Source organism: Protopterus annectens, chromosome 8.part1 (assembly GCF_019279795.1).
Source record: "Protopterus annectens isolate FY-2018-M chromosome 8.part1, PAN1.0, whole genome shotgun sequence".
In the NCBI taxonomy this organism is placed as follows: domain Eukaryota; kingdom Metazoa; phylum Chordata; order Ceratodontiformes; family Protopteridae; genus Protopterus; species Protopterus annectens.
Window position 1 is genome coordinate 403,915,538 of NC_056742.1, and position 26,111 is coordinate 403,941,648.

General features: G+C 38.5%; 1 protein-coding gene across 4 annotated transcripts in view; it reads right to left on the minus strand.

Moving 5' to 3' along the window:
- Window positions 1-26,111, minus strand: part of ZNF423 (zinc finger protein 423) — a 1,297,648-nt gene that overhangs the window by 496,576 nt on the left and 774,961 nt on the right. For 3 of the 4 annotated variants that reach the window (XM_044081972.1, XM_044081969.1, XM_044081971.1), the window contains 2 exons: window positions 10,969-14,216; window positions 393-480 (listed from right to left, as the gene is read on the minus strand). In XM_044081972.1, the coding sequence (XP_043937907.1) occupies window positions 393-480; window positions 10,969-14,216 (3,336 nt within the window). The remainder of the gene's footprint in view (window positions 1-392; window positions 481-10,968; window positions 14,217-26,111) is intronic. The other variant, XM_044081970.1, reaches the window with a different exon arrangement.

The window sequence follows — 26,111 nt, forward strand, 5'->3', positions numbered from 1 at the left end:
TCTTCCTAGTTCATGTAATGGCTGAACAGTGAAATATTTTTTTTAATTTCTTATCCTCCTTTACAGTTGTTTGGCCAAGTTGGAGAACTTATAAAGTAATAAAAAATGAAGCCACAGAAAGATACACTTCTGATGTCTGAGGTCATACATACAACAGCAACATGTAGCCAAAAATGAACCAAAGTTAAACAGGAGTGAGATGACAACAAACACAGTGTCCCAAACCACTTACTATAAAACAAAGAAACATACTGCTACAGGTTTTCAGAAATTCTTCAGTGAAAAGTATCATTTGCCCTTGTATACTATTACGGCATAATTAGATGCAACTACATGCCAATACAGTTAACATGCACAGCTTTCAGGTGATATATTCCAAGCTGGTCTCTTACCTATCATGTGATTAGCAACATGGATTTGTATATCTCTCTCATTCTCAAACGTCATCTGGCACTTGATGCATTGATATGTCTTTTTCTGCTTGACAAAACAAGAAAAACAATGTTTTGTTCTTTTCAAATATCTAGCATTTTCAATTCCTTTTAAAACCAAGAAAATAATTATGAAAAAATACTTTCATAATGCATCGCATTCATTGTTTCACTTTGCAGACACTGAACAAATACTCTCTATGTAAACTGATTAGACAGCAGGTAGTCTTGTAATAGAAACATTTAAATACAGAACATTAGAAACACAGTATTGTTTACCACTTCAAGAAAGAGTAATTTCAGACTGGAAACCAGAGATAATGTGAATCTTGCTCATATCTGTAAAATTCTAAAACATATTCCACTATATGTACCTCCCATGGCAAAAATTATTTACATGACAGTATTTAAGTATGATACCATTAACAGTGTATATACAAGTCTGTTTTTATCCCTTCAGCTAGAAGTTAAATGACAACACAATATCATTAACACTTTACTTGCTGAACTTGTTGTAACAGTTCCATTACACAGAGAGAAAGAAAAGTGGTTTCATTTCTTGAACTGATTTTTAAATTAATTTTAACAATATGTAACTACTTTATCTAATTAAGGTCTCCAAGTCTATATTAGTGATTCCAGTACATAGCTGCACTGCAGTTTTGCTGTTTTAAGTTGTCTAACTGTTAGTATATAACAATGAAACCAGGGCCTAATAACAAGTGTATGCCAGGCTAGTTCAGGACTTGTCTTTGCATTAAGGCAGTTTCAGGCCAGACAGCTCAGAGCTAAGGGTCTAAAAATTCCAAACTTGCTGCTTGCTGTGATGTTTCAAATTAGTGTTCAATTGTAATAGTTCCATTACACAGAAAAAGAAAGGTAAGTGTTTTCATTTTGATGTGATTTTTAAATTCATTTTAGCAGTCTGTATCTGCTCTAGCTCTTTAAACTTATTTTAGTAATTCCAGTACATAGTTGCACTTCATTTTGCTGTTTAAGTTGTCAAATCCTAGTTCCATTTAATTTTTATGTACCGAGTGTATGTCAGGCTAGTTTAGGACTTGTCTTTGCATTAATACAGTTCCAGGTCAGTCAGCTCAGAGCTAATGATCTAATGTGTTCTTAAACTCAATGTACCTGTTGTTGCCTGCCCCATAAGATAATTTGACAACATAATTTCCCCTTTCACCCACTTTATTGGCTAGTGACAAAAAGCACGTAAGTAACTCTTTGTAATGTCTCTCCCCTTAAACTACTCTCTAGGCTAAAAGACCTTTGATAAAGCTGCTTAATATTACAGATACTGCTTGCACTGACATATCAAATTGTGAGTTTTTTTAATATAATCAGTTTACTGGTTCTTGCTGGTGGCAGAAGAAGATTTCCAGGCCAGTTGTTTTGTACTGAACTTCAAATAGTCAGTAGCAAGTCCACCCAAACATTATTCTAAAAGCAAACACCAAGCATTAATAGTTACCCCTGCCCCTAGAGTCATTCCTATTGGTATCATGGACCAGGATTTTCATACCATAGCCAGCTGGATTGAGATGGGTGCCTTGAAACATTGTAAGAATTGTCTCATGCTATCTATCATCTGTTACTCGAATAGCACAACACAGTGTGTGAGAGATGTACATATCATCCTTGGAGACAAAAATCTCACACACTCTAAACTCAGGCACTAAAATCGTCAGTAGTACACCACACATCACACCTCTCCAAAGCTATCACAACACAAGTAATCCATCATATGCTGATGTTTTAAAGATTAACTTGCCTAAACCTCAAAGACCTCCAAAACTCAATACAGGCACAAAGCAGACTCAGCAAATTAAGCTTATTTCCTCATATAAGGCATCAACCCAACCAAACATTCTTGTTTGTTGGATGGTGCAGTGTTGCAGCGGTAGTGTTGTCGCCTCACAACAAGAGGTTCTCCGGTTCAATTCTCATCTGGGGTGCCTTCTGTGCGGAGTCTGTATGTCCTCCCTGCATTCATGTGGGTTTCCTCAGGGTGCCCCAGTTTCCTCACACATTACAAAGACATGCATCTGGAGTGTTTCTCTCTGGGCTTCTGCTGAAAATTGGCTTTGTTCCAAGTCGGACTTTCCCTGTAAATAATGTTAAATAAAATAAATAAATTGCTGTAGGTGACTCCATTGTAAGACATATAGATGTGCCTCTTACCAGGCTGAGCAAGGAAAGAGTGATGGTTAGCTGCTTCTCTGGAGCCAGTATCTGACCGATCAGTCATGCACTCAAGTCCTTGAGCAACAAGTACCAGTATGACTCTGTCATAGTTCATGCCTGTATCAATGACAGGAGATGTACCTCCCTGGACTATATGGAGAGAGAGACATGACTGAGCTCTCAGACTATGTGTCCAAGGCAGGTACGAGCCTAGCAATGAGCTGCATTCCACCTCCTTCAAGGATGATGCCACAATGTGACCAAAATATAATTGACTTCAATAATTAGCTTAGTTTTTGGTGTCCTTCAAAGGGGTCCAATATTTGTCAGCCTGGGGGTATATGATCAACAAACCAGACCACTCTGCTTCACTAGGGATGGCCTGCATCTGTCCCCTCTAGGGTTTCAATTATTGGTAAAGACATTGTTCATTCCCATAGTGCCTTTTTAGGCAATGCCATCTTGTCAAACCAACCAACATAACAAAATAAAGGAAAATAAGAAGGTATTACTGATCAATGCTAGGAGCCTAAAGAAGAAACTCCACTCCCTATAAGCTCTTCTCAACATGGAAAACACTGACATCTGTGTAGTGACTGAGATATAGTTTAAAACAGTGGAGAGCACTTCGGCTGTGCATGTCTTTCACATGTTTAGATCAGCTACTGCGCTGGAGGGGAAAAAGGTGGAGGTGTCTCAATCTGCATCCAGAAGATACTCACATCAAGGCTGGTAAAGCAGCATAATTGCCCTAGAGTTTGTTCATGTCCAAATAACCATCAGAAAGGTTCCATGCCATATATCAGCAAGCTAAAGAACTCCCTCTATGACCCAAGAAAATCATAATGCCGGTCTACAAGAATTAGAATCACTCAGTATTAGACCCAATACCATTTCCTAGGTGATCTAAACTGTTCAGCTACAGAGTAGGAAACCTACACCACCACTAGTACAGAAGCACAGAGATTCCTGGACTTTGTCAATACAAATGCCCTTGAACAATCAGTCAAAGAACACACTAGGGGGAATAACATATTGGATCTTGTCCTTACTAATATGGGAGCATCTTGCACTGTCCCTTGCATATATAGGCCTGACCATAAAGCAGTTTCCTTGAAATAAAACTGAAACTAGAGATCCCTTCCACCGAAGGTACCTTTAGAAATTTCTTTCAGACAATCTACCTACTCCTAAGTCATGCATTGGCAAGCTTCAAATCCCCACCAAACTCACTTAACACCACTAAATATGCATAAATGTACACAGCCATGCTATATCAGCATGTAAGCAGCTGCACAGATGCAGCTGCAACCCATGGGAACAAGTGTAGGGCAAACCCCAGAAACAAACCCACATGGTGGAATCATAGTATCAACAAACTTTATAATAGAAGGAAAATAATTTTAACCAAAAGTAAGAAGAGCAATTTCCAAAATGTTAAAGCCCTTGTCACTGAAATAAACAAATAAATCAGAAGCTTAATAAAATCCACCAAAGCCAAGTCTGAAGCTAAAATAGCTATCCAGGCCAAAGAAATCATAAACATTTTTTAGTTATGTTTGTAATTTCAAACGCACAATGCAGCAATTCAATGAACAGATTGTGACTGATGTTATCTACACTGAGGCTGAAGATATAGCAAACCTACTGGCTGATAAATTTAGCTCTAAAATGTATTCCTCTCTTCCCCTCATTTGTCCTTAAACATATAACTGAAACTGGCTCGCCTCCAGCTATCACATAAGACCAAGTCCTAAAAGTGCTATCAAAAGCTAAAAATACTGCATCGATGGGTCCTGACAGTTTCCTTAGATGCATCTTAAATAGCATTGAAGCATGATTTAACCACACCCCTAACAACTCTGTTCAATCTCAGCCTCCATACAGGTTTTGTACCAAGTGAACACAGAGCAGCTACAGTCAATGCTATGCATAAGTGAAGACTGTCCACAGACACAGGCAATTACAGACCCACAAGTCTGACCAGCCTCATCTGCAAAGCCCTGGAAAGACTTATCATGGAACTAATCAATCACTGAACCCAACTCAGTGTGGATTCTTCCAAGGCAGGTCATGCTTACTTTACCTGGTGGAGTTTTTAAAAGGTCACCAAAGCAATGGATGAAGGCAAAACTGTACACACCACATACCTCGACGTGGCCAAAGCTTTTAACACAATTCCCCACTCAGGCACAGTACAAAAGCTAAATAAACTGAGAATAAACCCCTATGCCACCCCACTGGATTACCAATTGGCTCACAGATAGGACAAATGTAATCAAAATAGGGGAAGTTACCTCCACAAAGGGACCAGTGGAGTCCCCAGGGTTCTGTGCCAGGACCTCTCCTGACTGGCATCTACTTTTCTGAAGTAAAAGCCAATACCAAAGGGCTTTGGCTTAATAAGTTTGCAGATAAGTAGTCATTGCATCCCCAAATGACTTAGCCATTTTGCAGGAAGGTTTGCCACAAATAAATAACTGGTGCCAAAATCATGGACAAACTAAATGCCAAAAATGCATTATTGTATCCTTTAGGAAATCATCTACTCCAGGGAACTACCACATTGACAATACACCCCCAAGAGTTGACCCAGTTGTTCAGAATTTGGGAACTTATGTGGACAGTGACCTTTTGACCAACATGTGTCCAGTGTTGTAAGAAAGTCCTTCTACATTGCACAGCTTATAAACAAAAGCAGTGTGTCTAGATCTAGGGAAGTCATTGTCCCCCTTTACTCAGCCCTCATTAGGCCAATCAATGAAAATAATGCCCCCTTTAAACATACATCTGTCCAGATACATGCAACAACTAGAACGCCCATAGAGATATCCTACTAAAAGGATACAAGACCTGACCAACATGTCCTACATGGACTGACTCAAAGCCCTGTCACTATACTCGGCATTCTATGGACTGCTAAGATGTAACCTGTGTCTGGCATACAAGGCATCTTCTGACCCATTATTAATTGATTTAATGCATATCAGCAAGTCAAATAACATCAGAAATGCTCAAGTCTACAGATCTAAATCTCTTCTGCAACATCAACAGAACAGTTTGAAGGGACAGTTATATCTTGCTGAGGAAAATGCTGCTCTGAAACAGACTCCCCATCCACATAAAACAAACTTCATCCCCTGTCCATGTTCAAGTGCAACTTGGATCTATGGATAGGAAGCAAAAAATGTATTTCAGGACTACTTCCTGTGCTACTAATGGACAGAGGCAGCTCTTAGATGTTTAGTCCATGCATGAGTCCCCTCAAATTATCTAAGGTATGATTCCATTATGCTCATTAGGGGTAATACATAATTATCGACCATGGTATGGGTAAAGTCAATTTATAACCAAATGGGATAGGTTATTTTGAGTACAAAAAAGAAAACTGCCTAGACTTAAAATGGCCCACAAGGGCATATAGCCTAGTGATTACCTATGAAGTTAAGAACGTTGATGTACAGTCAAGGCAAGAAGGAGTATTAATACAGGACTGACCATTTCCACTTATGCCGCCTACAGACATTTTTAGTTTTATGCAAAGCACTGAAACAGACACTCACTAAACTAAAACTTAACAAAAAAACCTAATTAGCACCTTCATTAACCACTAAGGAAAACACAGCTGTTTTCTTTGTGTTGCCACTCATCTGAGCTTTATGACAGACATATCAGTTTGCCATACTAGTCACAAGTAAGAGAGTGTAAATCAGTCTTACTGATGAAGGAAGTAACCATGACTGGTCAGCAAAGGAAGTCACAATCTGCTGCCCATGCCCTGATTCACTATTGAAGAATCCCTTCTACAGACCTCCTCTGCCAGTCCACATATTTTTGGACACAGAAAGCAGGCCACTTTGACATTCTCTGTGTAATGACCAGGACTGTGGTTGATCCAGCTTGATATGCTACTGCAGAATTTGTTCTACAACATGGCATCTTTTGGTCAAAGAATTATGACTTCTTTCTTGTTCAGGTTTGATCCTTTTCCACCAGCAAAGACAGATACTATGTCTGTTTTCACTCAACTTATAATAAATATTTTGGCCCTTCTCAAACATGAGGTTGGTTATCTGAAACTAGAGATAAACAAACTTTGGGCAGCAGAACTCAAATAATGTGAAACAACAATAGGCTGCTGATGGCAAAATCCCATTCTCTGATTTGAGGAATATGCCTAATTTATACTGGATCTTATGTCAAGTTACTTTCCTTTACAGTACTAGGAAGGCTAAGGATTAGTAAGAGGTCAGTGCATACCCATGTGAGGAAAGGCTTTTCTTTCTAACATGAAGGGAATAAAGCTGGAATCCCCTCTTAAATGAATCCCTGACTGATGTTTTTTGTACTACTTTACCAATCTGGATCCTACCTCTCTGAAAATGTTGCTAAGCAAATGGAAGGGGAGCTCCCATTAAGGTACATGCTCTACTATCAGGTAAGTTCTCAGATGATGGAATGTACTTACTTCTCTTTCTGGGATGTACAGTGATTTTCTTCTGCTAAAATACCAGTACTCTGGAACAGACTCCCCATCTACATAAAACAAAATTTATCCCTGTCCATATTCAAGCTCAACTTGGATGTTCAGATGGGTATTAGAATTTTTTCCCCAGGACTGCCCCTGCACTACTAATGGACACAGGCAGCTCCAAAATACTTTATCCTATGCATAGGTCCCTTCAAATTATTACAGTATGATCCCAGTTATTCTTAATAGAGGTAATATATAGACAGACCATGGGATGGATGGGTGATGCCAATGTAACACCAAATGGGATAGGCTGAAGTCAAGCACCAAAGTGGAAATTAGCCCCCTAAGGGTAGCTAGTCTAGTACCTATAAAAGAAAAACTTACTTTGGACTATCTCAAATGTGAAACAGGGATGATTTCTTCAAACTGATCTGCTTGGAGATTTTGATTAAAGACATTGTGTAAGATTGTTGTGTGCCCTGTCAAGGGAGGCTCAAGTTTTACCATTAATCAATGATATAGCAGGTAGGATTTGTGTCTTTAGATGAAACTGTATACCATTCCAGAATTATTTTTTTAGAGTTAATTTAACAACCTGTGTGCTTACAATACTAAAGACCAGTGACTGATTACAGTTATGAGTCAGCAATACAGGGAATCTTCAGATACGTCTACTCCAAAAAGCATATGACAGCCTCACTTCACTGCTTAGTAAAAATCAAAAGCATGGGGGGTGCAACCTGGTCTAGATGTTCACATCAAAGAAAAGCACTCTACAGATGAACATTGTTACATGAAATTAGTGAATCTTCAAACTGAAATATTCTGCACAAAAACTGAAATGACTAACGAATAAAGCTAATTTTTTATATGAATGCGTTATTTTTATATTTGCTGTAGCTTACTTGCAAATTATCAAAATCTTACATGATAAATTATCAAGAAGTTAAATGATTAATAGCATACATTTCATAATTCTGTATTTCACCATAAAACTATATCTTGTGTTTTAAACTTAAGGTATTGATCTTAGGACCATCATTCATTCCACAAAGAAAGGTAACATTTATTTTTTTTATTTACCTATGTATTTGTTGACTGGGATACAGCGATGATCCAAGTGGACCATTCTCAGGCTCAGTCTGGGGTTTACATCCAGATTTAAAAAAAGGGGATATGAGGTAATGTAAGAATTTGGTTACATAGTAATTTGCATTAAGAAAACAGTAATGCAATCTGATATAGAAAAGCAGTTGCACGATTAATCAGTGCGAGGTTGGCAGTAGGTTGTGAAACTTCTTACACTCGGAGTACATAGACTAGTAAAGACATTTACTAAATTAATAAATTAATTTTAAACAAAAGTAGGAAGAATTCAGTGGATATAGGAAATCACACATGAACAATATACTATCCTGTGTAACTGAATACGCAGTCTTTACTAAACATAGCTTGTCAGCCCTCATTTCACTGTAAATCAGACTACTTAATGGTAACTCTAGACATATACTAGTGTAATAATTAACTCATCTGTAAAGATGGACGTTGTTACTGTGCTATTTAAAACATTATAATTCGATCTTGAAAGATGACGAAATGTGATGGCAAATAACCTGTCAATAAAGCTGATTGCCATACTGAATGCACAATTTAAAAGCTTTATGTTTTTCTCTTTCAATCTACTTCACTTGACCACGTTATGGTCCAGCTCATATGAATAATGTCCACCTGTATTCCAGACACCTATCTGGCTATCCAGGGTGGTACTTAACAAAATATGTCTAACTAGATGAATTAAGTCACTACAGATCAGCAAGGAACAATGTAAATTCCAAGATAATGTTTAGAAACATGTGCTACAGTTCTCGATAATTACTTCTACTACTCTCAAGTATTTCCCCAGAAGAAAGTTCTTCTTGGTTTACTTGAGCTAGTAATCCGGTATGCAACCTAAATTGTCTACGATATCCACTCTGGGACAATTTTGTTGAATTCCACTTCCAAGTGTGAAAGAAGAGGAACTCAAACTTTCCTTCCCTTAACTTGTATAATGAACTCAAAGTAAATGCACTTTGAAGAATGTGAAATTTTGCATACCGCAGCCAAAGTTCGGCATCAACTAATGGTGCATTACCACCTAACTCACAAAACTGCACTAATTCCCATCAAGACTACATTTCAAGCCCTGTACTTTGTGATCACTACAAAAGTACAAGGGGTGGGGGCTAAAAGAATGCCTGCGGGATGCAGCAGCAGCTAATCGGGATCCCTAATTACTATCTGTTACCTCACAGTGCTTACTACTGTGAAGGTGCACTAATTCAAGTGCCTGTTGCCGATTTTCAAGGAGTCGTACAGCCAGTTTTCCACATTCTAATCTCCTGCATATCAGATGCCCTTGTTACCATTATGCAATGTAAAATTCATGAGTGAGATAATCAAAGAAAAAAACATCTTTCTGGGTTATCTACCCCATTTTGAAGGGCAAACGATTAGAAATGAAAGACAACCTCCTTTACTGATCTGTATAAAGTCTTTGTTTTTAAACCTCATTGAGTTGCTTTGAATTCTGTGCCTGGTACTGAAACACAAACCTGTAACAGCTTGACCAGAATCAGTATATTATATACAGTTTAACAATTTCTTTACTATAAGGTGACAAGATTTCCCAAGAGTAGGAAACAGTTTTAACTGAAAGCACAGCTGCCTACAGCAGAGTTTCTGAAGGTTGTGACTGCAACAGTGATCCATATGAAGAACATCTGTCATGCTTTTACATCTAATAGAATTTCATACTTGTTCATGTCTTCTCAGTTTCTAAACAACCTTACTTAAGGACTTGTTTCCTGAGGCAAGAAATCTGTTGAATATTTTAGCAAATTTCTCATAGTCTGTGGCAGATTTGATACCAATATTCCAAGACAACTTCGTCAACATCCATTTCTGAATAATTTCCTGATAGCACACCATAAATACTATGTAAACAATTTCAGACATTTGTTTGTTGACAGTAACAGGTTAAATGTTAAATCTTGGGCAAGTTTCTAATCAGAAGATACAGAGCTGACATTTAGGAAGTCAGAGCTTGAAAAAAAAAAGGGCACTAGACTTGGTTTCACAATCACCTTAGTTTACTTTGTCACATGGACAGTGTCTGACCAAAAATCTCAGCATTATATGGTAGATACTTCAGAACCTAGATATACTTGTAGTTTTATTGGGAAAACAGAAATCCAACCAGACATTCATGCATGGCAGGGTAGTCACCACATTGGTGTAGAGAGAAAGAGTTGAAAATCAGGGCACAAAAAGATAACAGTAAAAAAGGGTGCACGTACCTGTCATATTCTGAGGGATTCGTGGAAAATAATCCTTCAGAACTTTGCTTACTAAGTCTAAAACATTAAATGCTCTTTAAGCATGTTATACTCAGAAAGTTATGACAACAAAGTGGCTGTCTGTGAGATATAATATGGATGTTAAGCTGCAAGTCAGGACTCAATGGGCATGTGAAAACAACAGGAACCCCCATGGCCACAGCTCAGTAAGGCTTCTCCTTTCTATTACAGTGCAAATCTCACCTTTTTAGTTCACACACAATTTAGAAGCAATGCATTGTTCTGCATACTGCTTTACTTAAGATTAATATGTAAACATAGGCCTTATGCTTTTCAATTTCTCCAGCTGACGGAAAGGAACAATATATTTTTCCATCTCATAAATATGTATTTATGGTGGTAATACTGCTTTTTGGTTGGAATAATCTTTTATTATACAAGTTTGTTTCTTAAACTCTCAAACTAAAACTTTTCAGGTATAATCAAAGAGTGTGAACCCCCAAGTGCCACATACAGAGGATAAACAGTTACTTACTCTGGGAATGGGGGATGTCTGGGAAACCTTCCTTTGGTTGCTTGTTTCTGGTGTCACATCCCTATGGTCTAGATGAATGTGATTCTCAAGGTCTTCCACACTTTCAAACTTGACACCACAGTCAGGGCACCTCAGAGCAGTACATGGTCTTTCAATCACCTCCTGCGGCGTCAAGTTTGAAGTCTGTCCATTAGTGCTTCTGCTCATACAGCCCGCACATAGGCCGTACGGCAAACCATTTACATCTAACTTCACCAAGTCCTGCTTGTTTTTAAATTCCTTTAGGCACAATGCACATTTATAAAGTTTTTGCAAAGACTGGCCATTGGGGGAGGAGGATGCAGAACTTCCTATCAACTTCTGCATATGGAATGTGCCATGAATTTTCAGCTCCAATGTGGAAGTGACAGTCTGCATACACACCACACAACGAAACCCAGTGAGAGAATTCCGCAAATCTGGGTGCATCTGACAATGCTCAATAAATTCTTCTTCACTCTGCAGGGGCATTTTGCATATACGGCAGTTACCAGTGTCTAAGCTTTTACTGTGAGTCACTTTGTGCTCTGTCAGTGTGAGTAAGGATGGGAACCGCTCTCCACAAATGGGACACATATAGTGCTTTGCTGGGCCACGGTGTGTCTGCATATGCTCTCTCAGACCATTCTCAGAGAAAAAAGTCCTGGAACAGATGTTGCACTTATGACTACCTTTAATGAATTCAGCCTTTTTCCTGGAACAGTCATCTTCACCTGGCTGAATATTGTGATCTCTCAAACGATGGTTCTGCAGAAGGACTTCCATTGTGTATGCAGCTCCGCAGATGTCACAACCGTACATTGGCTCTGATGTATCAACATCATCTTCACTTGCTTCATGGCTGTTTGCAGCATCCTGAGTCTTCATCAGTATGTTCTGAAGATCTGCAGCTTCTGCCCTTTTGTTTGTTGGGGTCACACCATTTGTAGCAACAGAAACATTTGCAGTACTGGTACCATTTGGGGTGTTGCCATCAAAAACACAGTGCTTCTCCCTTAAGTGTTTTTCCAATAAAATAATTGCATGGAAAGCTTTGCTACAAAACTTACAGTTATATTTCTTGCTGTGAGTTGTGATGTGGCACTGCAACTCTACTTCTGTGCTGAAGGTTTCTCCACAGAATATGCACTTGCGGGATTTTGCAGGATTGCCCAGATGGCTATGTTTCACATGAACCTGGAGGTCTGTCTCCTTTCTGAAGTCCCAGTTGCAGGCGGTGCACCGATACATTTTCTTTTCATTGCTATGCTTCACAGCCAGGTGTACCTGTATTGACACTTTGGAGTCAAACACTTCTTGGCACAGAGTGCAGTGATACAGAACAAATGTGTGCATGTCCAACAAATGCTTCTGCAAATCGTCCACAGATGAGAACTGCTTGTCACAGCTCTCACACATGTAATGCATTGAAGTTGTCATGTAGTGAACGGTGAGATGCTGCAAAAGGGAGTCCTGTGTCTCAAAGTCTTCCTTGCACTGAGGACAAGACTGCTTTCTCAGCAGTAATTCTAAATGGGATTTTAAGTGGGTTTGGAAGCTTTCAAAACTTGGAAACTTCAGTTCACACTGATTGCAAGGGTACTCCCCATTGGAGAGTACTGAAGGGGCAGATAGCCTCTGCCTTTTTGGGGAAGACACTTCAACATCTGAAGAAACAGGACTCTGTTCTGACCGAGACTTTTTATTATTTGCCAATGGAATGTTTTTATGATTTTCTTTAATATGCTTTGTTAACTTAAGAATGGAACCAAATATAGGAGAGTTTGTACAATAAGGGCAGGAATAAACCTCCATGAAAGACTGTGATGCTTGTACAACTGGGGACTCCAGTTTTGAACTGCCTACATTACAGTGAGTCTGTTGGATGTGTTCAGTAAGTGAGGTTTCTGTCAGGAATCCCATGGAGCAATGACTACAGAAAAATGCATTATTACCATTATGAGGCGTGGCATTCGGAATGCAGTGTGTACTTCGTATATGCTCTTGCAACCCATTTATATCAGAAAACATTTCAGAACAGTAATTGCAATGAAAGGCAGATGCATTATTAAACTGCAATACTGGATAAGCGTTGTTTTTGTGCATTTTACGAACATGTTCATTTAAGTTGTATAGTGTAGGCATAGAATCAAGGCAGACCTGGCATGTATGGTTTTGCTGAGGCTTGTCTGCATGAATGGTCTTTAAATGGATTTCCAGGACAGCCAGGCTGCTAAAATCTCTCTTAGTACAATAAGGACAGCTATACGTAACCTTTGTGGGCCAATTTTGTGCTTCTTCTCTTTCTAGTGAAATACCTTTTCTCAGAGTTCTTAGTGGCTTCATGGTTGAGTCCGGTGTAGAGCCCCTCTCAACCGAAGCGCTGGAATCTGGAGTTGCACTGCTCATGGAAGCCACACTGCCCAGAAGTGGATCAGGACTGATGCTATGGTTACTAGAGTCTGGCTGTCTATGGCTGTCCAGATGACAATACACTTCCTCCACAGAAGAAAACTGCTCTGGGCACATGGGGCATTTGTGCTTTTTATTTGCATGAGACTGGTCAATGTGGGACAGCAAGGAACCTTCATCAGAAAATACTTCAGGGCAATGGATACACTGTAAATCAGCCTTCTCTGAAAGCTGTGGATGTCGAATCATGACGTGCTTCTCCAACTCATCGGTGAGCATAAAAGTCTCTTCACAGTAATCACACATAAAATCATCTTTCTTCAGCTCCTTCTCTGACTTGGCCAAATGTTCCTTGTTCTTTTTGTGAGCCTGCATGTGACTCTGTAGTGAACTGGTGGAAGAAAATCCCCGTTTGCAAATTGTGCACTTGAAAGGTTTGCTGGAGCTATGAGTTTTCAGGTGAATTTTAAGGTGATCACTACGAGAAAATGCTGCCTCACATTCATGACAATGATACTTTTTGTCCCCCGTGTGAAGTTTGATATGGCGGTCTCTGCTTCGCTTATGCTTAAACAGACGACTGCAATAGGTGCACTTAAAAGGGAGCTTGTCACTGTGGATCTGTTCGTGCCTTTTCAAATAGCTCAAACGACTGAAAGACTTGTCACAAAACTGGCAAGGATATGGCAAACCAGTACCTCCTTCTTCCTCTCCAATACCAAGGTCACAACCATCTCCAATCATCTGAGAGGGTGATGCAACATCTTTGCTTGAGGGAGATGAAGTCACCCAGGAGAGTTGAGGGTCATCATCACCATCTGTAGTACAAAAGTAGAAAAGGAGATTAAAAAAAAGAAGAAGCAATTTCCAATGCAACTGTGAAATAAGGACAAACCCTTTCTTAACACAGCAGGCTTTGTGTAGCAGCTCTGTATTAAAACATTAACAATTAAAATGCTCAGAATGATAGTGCAACAGTATCTTTAAAGCAATGTGTTCTGGGTTCTGTAATTGTGGAGAATTTCAGAGCTAGTAAATGTTAAATGCATACCAAGTTATTCAAAACTACCGCCCTCACATTCATTTCAAAGGGCCGACTGTATAGTGTTCTTAATAAACAGTACTCAATATGCACAGCCAAGAATAAAAATAGAAAGGCATCCGTCATCTTATTGTTAGTTACAAACATGTATGTGTTTAGATATAGTTTCAAGATGTTTAATCTTGCAAACAGTAGATGCCCCTGGAAACCAAAACAGAACACAGGGGAGTATCACCTTCAGCAGTCTGGTACTGGTGTTAGCTACACTTATAAAGGAATAATTTCTGACAGGCAAAAAGGATTCTCTGTGGAGGTTCAAAGGTATCATCACCCAAATGTAATAAAACAAAATTCTGAGGCGCCAGTAGAACAAATTCCTTCAAAACATTCCTGACAGTCCCCCTATTTAAAGACCGTCTTTCGCAGAACACTATGTTTAACCCATTCAGAAATGGTAGCGCAGATATTAAGCCATTAAAAACACAAATATGCAAATCATCCAGGTGCGTTACATTTCACATAAAGAAAACTACAGTAGTACAGCCAGAAACAAGATGAGTACTGATATTATTCTTTTCAGATTGTATACCCATTAGAAAACTCCATGCAAAGGAGCTTATTTCATAGATGCTCTGTGCCAGACAATAAAACCAGAAACCACTCTTACCACACTGCAAATATGTACACACACACACGCACACACATATATGTATACATACATACATACACACACACACACACACACACACACACACACACACACACACACATATAAGTGCATGTTGAAGTATTGCAATGCACAAGAATACTGGTGATCACTTGATATTTCAGAAATGTACTTGCTGAAAAACTTAGCGTGTCAAAACAATAACTGACTGCAAAATGAAAATAGTTTTCTTTTGTGATTTTGTAATTGGTCAACCCTAAGCCCTACCACTAACTTTAGTCATTGCTTGTCTGAATAGTGGTAGTGTTACAGAAAGTTTTTGCTAAGGTAAGATATAGGATCGAAGTTAGGAATAGGGGCAGAGTTAGGGTTAGGCCTTAACAAGGATGGGTTGGGGGGCTTCACTCCTCCTGTGCCACCTTATTAATATGTACTAAAACTAACCATGCCCCTGCCAATAGCTCCCACATTCTATTATTTTTTTTTTTTGTAGTGAAAATACCAAACCAATGAACAGGACTCTTTCTATTTTACTGGAAGACAAAATATCAAGTCCAGAAGAAGGAAGATCAGCTGGATCTATGTAATCAGATTAAACCAAAAGCTTAGCTTTCATACAGTGCAGCAGGCCCCTCAAAAAACAAAAAATCATGAGGGTGGAACAGATTGCCTAGCAGAATGCATCACACACTGGCTCGATAATAAGCAGCAAAGATTGGTAAATCGAAAGGTGGCTCCAATTAGCAACTAAAATTACACCCTAAAAGGCTCCATATTGTGTTCAGCACTCAGATCCTTCATAATTAAATATCCAGGTGGGAAGTGGGGTAGGTACATAGTAAAGTTTCTCAAGAGTGTTCTCAAGCTGCTGTTAAACTGGGAGAAGGGAAGCGCCCCCAAAACAGGGTAGTCTGGAGTAGCTTTCAGGTAGAAGGATGTACAGAGCACCCAAGGACCTGATGGGAAATGTAGTTTATTGCATTTGGATGTGAGGAAAATGGGACTACAGCTACACTGTAGAGAAAGTGGTTGTCTTAGCCTTAACAGAAAAGACCTGCATGTAATTAACAATGCCATGTTAAAATAGTCAAGTATGAAAGACAAATTAAAATACTCCACAATATTACTGCTGCTGTCATTTTCACTGGTGAGTATAAACAAGCAGAATATGGAAGGTACAGCAGGACATTTACCTGCAAATGACATACCAAGAAGAATGAAGAGATTAAAAACTAAAGGGAAACTGTCACAGGAAAACTGACTTCTAAAGTTAGCAATGGATTCGTTTGGGTTAGAATAAATGGGTGCAAACAGAGCAGATTTCCAAATATCTGAACTGGATTATGACAGGAAAAAAAAACTATGATCAGCAGTGAAAAAAAGGAATTAAAAATAAAGCCTGCATTTTTAAGCAAAGAAAAGTAGTAAAATGATCATTCAGAAAAGGGTGTTAGCGCGCGCACACACACACACACACACACACACACACACACACACACGCGCGCGCGTGTGTGTGCGCACAAAGGGAAGATAAGCAGAAGAATAGAGTGAAACTTGAACTAACACCACAGGTTATGCAGGAGGCAATTAACCAATCAGTTTTCATCTCAGATATAAAGGGTTACGCTTAAGAATGAACCAAGTAACTAGAATGACTGGAAAGGGAAGAATATCTGATCATCCAGAGTATTTCCACTCTTCCTGGAGGGAAGTAGGGATCTATGAGCTATGGTAGGAAGTGTAAAGGGACAACAGCCTCAATGGAGGTAGAAAAACTTGCACATGTATGTCATACACTCCCATTCATCACTGAACAGCAGCAAAAATACAGCACCTATGGAGAATTAAAATCAGGATCACCACCCATTGCCACACCCTGATAATATGAGCAACCATAATTTGCTTTCTGATAGTGCTATCTTGTTTCTTTGGGACAATCCAAGGAGGTAAACTATTATACTGCTGATAACTGAAAACCTTCCCAGAACAACCAGCAAAACAATGGTGCCTGGCCGATCCCCACACTTGGTCAGAAGATGAATGGTTCAAGCCCAGGTGGAATGTCCACACACAGAAGGAATAAACACAGTGTTATATAGTGTCAGACATGATAAATAACAAAATAAGGGTGACTCTTCAATGCTCTCATTTTCAAAAGAAGCTAAGCTACAAGATATGTGTGTGGACATCAACGAAAAATGCTCAAGCTAGGGCATGGTTTTACAGTGGGCTGAACAATGACACTTCTAACTAAGAACTTTTACTTAAAGTTAAATAAAATAAAATAATTATTAGTATTTTTGACCAGGGAACAGTACTGATTCAAAAGGATCTATTTCACACTCTTCCCAGGGCACTGCCAGAAGAAATATTACAAGGCAAAAGGTTAAGTATAGTATAAGGGCACAGCTCAATATAAGGTGCAGACACATTTGCATTACAAAGACTGATGCTAAAAATACAACACGTGCACGGAGGATGGAGACATTTACAATGCACTGGTGCATACAACAGTGAATGACAACTTGAAGCTGCTCTGGTGGAGTAGAGGGATAAAGCCTTTACTATAGCCCGGCTGACTTAGTGTTGATTAGACTCGGGTGACTGATGGAGCAGTAGGAAAGGGATGGAAATAGCCATCCAGGTGGGAGGACACTCGTTGATATGCTCTCTAAGGTGGGCATAGTCCGAAGATGGGAGTTGCTGTCAGACACAAACAACTAGTGTGGTGGGTGGGGAAAGGTATGGAAGAGCAGATGAGCCAAGCCTCCGTGGTACTTTCAGGATCCACAACCGGTCTCAGCAAAAAAAAAAAAATGGAGTAAGACATGGGGGGGGGGGGGTTAGAGAGTAGCTGGTAGACCTGGTGTGGACATTGAGTACTTGAGGCTGGGATAGTAACAATGAGCTCCTAGGGGACCAAAAAAAAAACAGTATATGAAAACTTGCATCTGAGACTAAATACACAATGTAGAGAACTTTAGAGGAAAGTATTGAAAGGGAAAAAGGGGAAATGGATTTGCTAAAGTGGAAAAGGGGAGTGCATTGGGAGGGGTAAATAAACTATTTATGAATTCTCTGCTCAGAAACTTGAGACAAATCACAAGACTGAAATTTCTGGTAAGCACATAAATGTACATAGAAATGAGTCAGGCATTGCAAGTAAACTGGATCTTGATCAGCAGAATTTGTGGGAATAATTTCAAGAAAACTCAATCATGCACAAATATTTTTGACAAAGCACTTGAAAGCAATACAAAACAGAGACCGAGAGAGAGAGAGAAAAACAAAGAAAAGGAAAAAAGAAAGAATGCAGAAAGTATTCCAAAGTGACACAGCCCTCATTAATTCAGTAAATAACAAGAACGCCTGATTTCTTTCTCACTATTTTATATGCAAGAGTGCAAAACTGATGACAAAGTTGATTTCTCATATTTATAGATGCCAGGCCTAAAGAACAAGTGGGTCAGTAAAAAAATATAGGCCAAGTACTGAAGCATTTATAAAAATGTCTTAGGTAATGTTTTTTTTCTATTCCTGCCTTATACAGAAACATTCAGACTTTCATAACAAAGTCGCAGCTACCTATGTAGTGTATGGGACTATAAGAATCAGGCAGATGAATGGCACTAACCAACACAATACCTGATAACACCATTTGAATACATGAGGGAGGAAAGCTGTTCCAGTATAATGGAGAGTTTCTATGACCAGCTTTCTGAGGGGCCACTTGCTGTATTGCCCTGTTCCACAATCCCTCATTCCTGCTTTTCCACATCATTTGCAGTTCAGGTACCAAGGTAACAGCTCCAAAGCAGCAAGAAATGGAGGTTATTCAAAGAAAGGAAAGCTTACTACTGGGGTGATACGAAGCATGAAGTCAGACGGCATACAGTGTAACAAGTCTGAGTGATTGCTTCAGAGTCCCCATCTCACACTGAAAGTAGGGACTGATGCTTTCTGATGTATTTACTTATTCTATTTGTTAACCATGAAAAATTCTACTCTGCTAAGAATCCATTTACAGGGGAGACAAGAGATGAATTACCAATACACTTCAAAATGATAAAAGAAAGCAGCACACATACCTGTACAAAACATTAAAAGCAGAACACAAAGTCACTAATCAAATAAAAATGCAGATTATATAATCACTAATCAAGGGCATAGTACAAAAAGATAGAACAGACAAAGCCTAGCATGTATACAGGTGCAATACACGTAGCATGTGCAGTCAGTAGTATTACAAATACAGAATGTAAAATCAGTAACTATAACATCTAAAATATGTTACATTCAAGACTACTGAACTGCGGCATTACCAGAATTACATAAAAATGCAGTTTCAATGTAAGTATAGTCAGAAACATGTTCATTACAAGTTTAAGCTTCTGCCAAGCTCTATGGATAGCAGAACACAGAGAGAAGTGCAGACAGTTATGTAAGAGTGTACCTGCACTGAGGTATTATATATATATATATATATATATATATATATATATATACACACACACACACATATACATACATATATAGATAGACAGATAAATATATATTAATTGCATTCATTGTTACACACTGGCATTTTGACTGGGAAGGTATACAGTTGTCACTGCATCAATAACTGAACAGCAAAACCAGCTTTTAATTAAAAAATAATAATAATAATAAATAAACAAAGTTGCAGCTTGGTAGCCAAGTGGAAAAGGTCACCATGTTTTTCATCTGCAGTTCTGGCAGTTCACAGTATCCATAACTTCACATTTGTAGGCACTTTCTGATAAACATTAAGTTGCCAGGTCTACTGCATGCAAACATTAAAAAGAGCAACTCACAAGAATACATCTTCTGATCTAAAGAAGCAAAAAGCACTCAGAGCACACAAAAGAAGGGACAATGGAATGAGTACAGATCATAAAATAAAAATTATATGCAACTGAAAAAGCCTTGGCATAACCAAACAACCCAGGAGAAAAATGGAAAACAAGCGCTAAACAGACCAGTTCAAGGACCATTCAAAGATGATCAATACCCCCCCTTGCTTGCCCTCCCCCATGTATTTTAATTTCCATCAACTGTTACGTTGACTAACAAACTACAACTAAATTTGGCTCTGACATGATGGCTATAGTAACTGGGCGCTTAGACACTAGTGTATCTCACCTGCCTACATAAAATATGTGAAAAGATAACTGTTCTGCCAGGCTAAAAGAGCCTCAGTTTGACTCGGGCAAGCAGAAAATTATTCTCGATCACAGCTACTCACTTCAGGGACCTGTTTCTTTCCTTCTCACTCACTTTTCTGTCTCTCAGATTTACTGACCACTGAAACACACAAATCTTTCTTCAGAATTTTTCACCTCATCACCCCTTATGCACTCTGCTGCTTCAGCGTGTGAAAGTCTAGCCTCTCTGTCAGCAGTTTCTAACCCTTGCTCAGCCCCTGCTTATGTTCCATTTTCATTATTCAAAGTCCCCTTTCAACGTGCTTTCACAGGGGCAGCACAGGTGGTTGTACACCACCGCTGCACCCTGCCCTTTCAACTTAAGGGGAATAGTACCTCAGAAGACATGATGGGCAGAGGCATACCAAACCAAAATGCCATTATTTTCTCTCTTCCAGTTATACAGACATACAAAAGCATGTGTGTGCATCCAGCAGTGAACTGTATTGCACAGGACTAAAGAATATTAAAAATGGAAATCCTTTTGAGTCTGTATAAATAAGGCATAACATTACATCTGCAGAATGTTATTCTCCTCAGAATTTGGTATCCATACAACTTTCTTCCCAAATTCCAGAAGTAGAGATATGCCACACTTAGCAAACATTCAGCAATTCAGCTATATGGATTCTAGTTTTATCAGCTCTCCTTAATGACATAAGGAAATAGGAAGCATTTTATTTCATAAACTAAATGTATTACGTGTGTGTGCATACCTATACATAATGCACACTTATGTACATGTTAATATCTGCATGCATATGTATATTATACGCACATTCTTTTGTTGGTCGACTCTTCACTTTGCCAGTCTGGTTTTACACCATGTTAAGTCAACTGCAACTACTGTGGAATCAATCCATAGCTGAACTTTCACTGTTGCAGTATGGCATTACAATGTGTTTGCTGCATAGCCAAGTTTGTGTAACAATGAATTTGAAATTATACATATCGGGGGAGGGGAGCACAGTGGTGAGGTAGGAAACAGCAGAACCTTCCATGTAAATGTTAAACATTCTGTGTTTTGTTGTTAAGTGGTTGCTTTTCATTTATATTTGCTTGTTTTTTTGGATGCAGCAAATGCAAATATCTGAGAGTATACATCGGGGGACATAACTGTACAAAACATGTTTAATGCAGCTTTGTAACTAATAGTGTAAATATCAAGTCACTTTTCCTAAAAGGTTCAGGTATTTTTAACGTGGTGAGAAGCTTCATTTATTTCCACTTTTCAGCTCCATTCCCATTAATTACAGGGCTCAGGAAAACAGCATGCACACTGTTTTTATAGCACTTCTTTACAAGTTTGATACTGCCAGTGTCTAAACAGGCAGCATTGTTGCCTTTGATGCCAGGAAAATCAGAAGGCTGTGGGTTCTATCCTCACATGAGGTGTTTGGCTTCATGTTCCAGTACTGATACTTTACTGCCTCAAGTGTGTGGGTGGGGCTGACCTCCTAATGTGCCATCCTTTGGAAGAAATGTTAAATTATGGTCCTATCCTCCTGGGTTGGTGATAGCTTAGATGGATGTTAAAAATCCTATGCAACTTATTGGGAAATTAAGATTTTAAGTTATACCCATGTTCTTTTCACAGCAACTTTTAATACTTATCACCGTCTTATTTTTTATTTTTTTTTTTACAAAAGCCATATATAAGAGAAAGCATAGAAAACAGAAAAAAAATATAAAACAGGTATCACTCCTTTTACACAGCGATATCTTTGCTAACTCTCTTTTTCTCAAACCATATTAAGTTATACAGAACATCTGCATTGTTATTACTTTCATTAATTTATTTGCCTGAATGTCAAAAAGAGATCTGGCTTGGAGACATGCAGTGTTGTTTCAAGCTGATTACTTCTGCAGGTTGTTAAAACTTAAGGCAAATCTGTGAGATTCAAGACAAAACTGACAACATGTACATCAAATGGACCAGCTTGAGCTATGTTTGATGTAATACAGGAATTAAACTGAAATTTAAGACCATATGGAGCTACAGAAGATGACAAAGGAACAGATTTGATGGAGTATGTGGAAAAAATGTCAGGGTACATTTGAGAGCAATGGTAAAGCATTGATTTACAGTATACCAGAAATGGAACTCAAACATGGGAATCCCAGACTGACACTTACAGAATTTTTGACTTGCTATAAAAAAAAAATCAAGATATTGTGGAACTTGTGACAATAAAGCAGAAACTATCAATATCAGGGAGGCCAGTATATGTGGAGCACAATTATTCTGATTGCAGTGTCAGTGATGCAATGGGTTGCACATTCACCTTGGGTATAGAAGGCTATGAGTTATATTCCTACACCAGGTAGATTAAATGCTGATGATGCAGTGTGCTGTAAGGGGGTGCTCCACTCGTGAGTGTGTTGTTCTTTGGATGACATTAAACCAAGGCTCCATATCTGCCAGAGCTGGTGGTAACGGAGGTGGATATAAAAGATTCCATGGAATCTAATAAAAAGAATAGAGGAAGTTCTCAGATGCCCTGCCAAATTTCCCTCACTAGTATAAATACTATCCCAGGTCTCCTCTTAAAGTAGGCTACTAGACTAGTCAGACTAACTGAGTCAATAAAGGACAAATAATAGAAGATAAATAAAATAAAATAAACTCTAAAGAACAGACAATGCTTTGTAGTTGCAAATGAAGAAAGCTGAAGTTTAAACTCTCCTTCCCCTATCCATAAGGTGTTACAGGATGTTGCACCTCAATTTTTTAAATAGGTGATTCAGTTTTACCTTCTTTCTGTTTTTTTCTTTAGTAATGTTTTCTTTATCTGCAGTTTTCAAAGCCACACCTTAACTTCAGAGGTCAGTTTTTCTGCTGCAACTGCCGTTACTATGAAATTCCATACATGTCCTAGCACTTCATCCGGCCATAAGAGACTAAGGTGCACCTGACTACAAAGCCTCATTGACATCTGATAGCCTATCTTTGGCAATTGAAGCAACTGTTCAAAAACTTGGCATCACTCTTTTTAACCATCATCCTGTTTGAATATACCTGTGATTTTATTACTGTACTTTTTTACTTTTAATGTATATTTTCATCTTGCATAGTTTACCTACTCTGTGTTACTTACCACTCGTCCTCTGTATTTATGCATTATGTGCATTTCTTTTGTCACAACTGCTATGAGCCTGAAATTGGTCCATATGGGTCAGTGCCCTACCATGGTTAACAAGTTTAAACAAACAAACAAAATGCAATAAAATCCAAACTATACAGACATGACAGAGTGCTCAGGTATATAAAAGAAACAGAACCTCTCCCACTGCCAATAAATCAGAACTACAAGAGTTCTGAATGCGTTGACCGTAAAGGGATATACAAGGTCAGCAAAATTAATCAATGTGGATTTCTCATTTACTTCCATTATTGCTTAAAAATAGCACTTCAGTGTTCAAAATCTAATATCCCTACTGGTAGCAGACAAAGTAAAGGCCTATACAGAAATGCGTGTTCACTGCTCCCATATTCTGAGTTCATCCTTTTCTGCTAAGTCCTGTAGCACTGTGGATTGGTTGTTGACATGGACAGATACCTTATTCCTATCACTGAGTTAGCCTTAGTGCCCATGTTTGCTGGGTTTTAAATTTTAACTGCAAAGTCAGTTCCTTTTTGCCATTCAGACAGACATATATATATATATATATATATATATATATATATATATATATTGAAAGAAGGATGCAATAATAAGGAATAACAGTATTTTGCATTAAAAGAATCCAAATTAGCATTACATATTCAGATTGTGACATTCATAAGAGAGTCTGGTTCATTCAAACATACTACATGAATGCAAAAAAAATTTACACTTAGCTGGACAGAATAAGCTTTGTTGTAGACATTACTGACATGCTCCCTGACAGTCATGGCTTTACATTTCACAGTTATACCTTCTCATTATACAGAGTTTGTTTCAAACAGCACGTTGTTTCACTCTTGCAAATTTGATGCTAAGTCTATTAACTTTAATATTAAAAGGGCATGTCTGGAAATTAAGAAAAACTGAATTTGTTACATAAAAAAAATCAAACTTTGGGGTTATAGAGCACACATAATAGGAAGATATGCAATAGCACATTATTCAGCATTCGCTTTTTAAATCAGATACTTTTCATCACCAGTATGGCACTGTTTTTCACACATATATAACCTTAAACCAGATTTGACAGTAAAATACACGTTTGGCACAGAATAACAAAAGCTAGAGGTGCCCTTTTAGGCACACATGGTATGGAGATTGCTGTTAGACCATATTCAGCCTTTTTGAGCATGTGTTGCTTCAGATGATGCTGTGGGGGTCCCACTCAAGGGGCTTAATGTTATAGATTTAATTCAAAAGAAAATACAAAACCTGTTTCTCAGTACAAATGACATACTGTATAAACATCTTCTGCCAATGCTTCTCTTCAGAAGCTGTGGCGATGATGAAGAGGAAGGTGCAGCAGCATGATTCATGGATGTTTTCTGCCAACAACTGATGTCCGCAGGCATAAGCATGCAGCCGTGAGCAGCTCTCCAGCCAAAAGAAGCATTTGTAAAATTAAAAGCAGTTACCCACTTCCATAAATCATTTTGGAAAAGTATCATGGTGTTCAGCTAGCACAACAGCCTTTTAATTCAAATTTCACTCATTTCTTACTGTGACATCATCCAATAATGCATAGCGGTACCATCATATCCTCTCAGACATACTAGCTCTTGTTGTACAGTCTGACAAACCACAACTCTGTCCTCTTGTTTGTCCAGCTAACGATTCCAATACTGATGTTTGGGAGATGATCTTTCTCTAAAACGTGTGCTACTACTCTGCATTTCAGACATCTATTTCTGTGTGCTTCACATACAGCAACTTGACAACGAATTTATTAATACTGCCTGCAATAACAAAGTTCCAACCACACCAGAGTCAGTTGTTACTATAGGCTTTTCTAACCTCATTTTCTATGGCTTGGATAAAATGCTTGTGATTTTCAGTCAACCAGGTAAAGTGTTAGTAGACCATAAACCCAAGACAAATGAAATAATATACAGTTTTACAAGTAATACTGCACTGTATCCATTTTGCAAAACTTGAGTAATACTGTACATTTTCTTAGTGCACACGGAAAATAATTCTGTTTTAGGTTGTACTCCCCACTCCCTAGTGTAAGAAAAATACGTGTAATAAAGCTCTTTAAAAGAAAGAAAAATCTGACATATGGAAACATGAAGCTGCAGATTCCACATCCTCATTTACTGGTTTCACCTCTCAGCGCCAGAACATCAGTAATGCCACACTGAGTGGCAAAACTCTTTAGCTATCCATTCCTGATTTGCATTGGAGGAAAATGGAACTTTAATTTTGGAAATAATGTTCAGAAGGAAGAGGTGACTTCCTAGGTGTGATGGTAGACGACATTAAAAGGAGAAAGTTCTGCAAGCCACATTTTCATACATGATAGGATCATGCTTTTGCAAAAAGTCTGATTTCACGTGCACCTTCATTGTAGCTGCTAATGATTTGTTGATTTAAAATATAAAATATGAACACAAAAGATGAGGGAAATGCAGCCTTCAAACATTTCATATAAAAAGAAAAGAAGCAAATGCTCATATTTTTAATTACAACTTCTGCTAAGCACTATGACCAGCCACAGAATACAGCACACTACATTTAGGGGGACCTGAAGTTTTGGTCTGCAAAACCATGTTGCTCAGGATCTCAGACACACAAGTTAAGGCTATGTGAAACAAATGTATATCAGCATGATA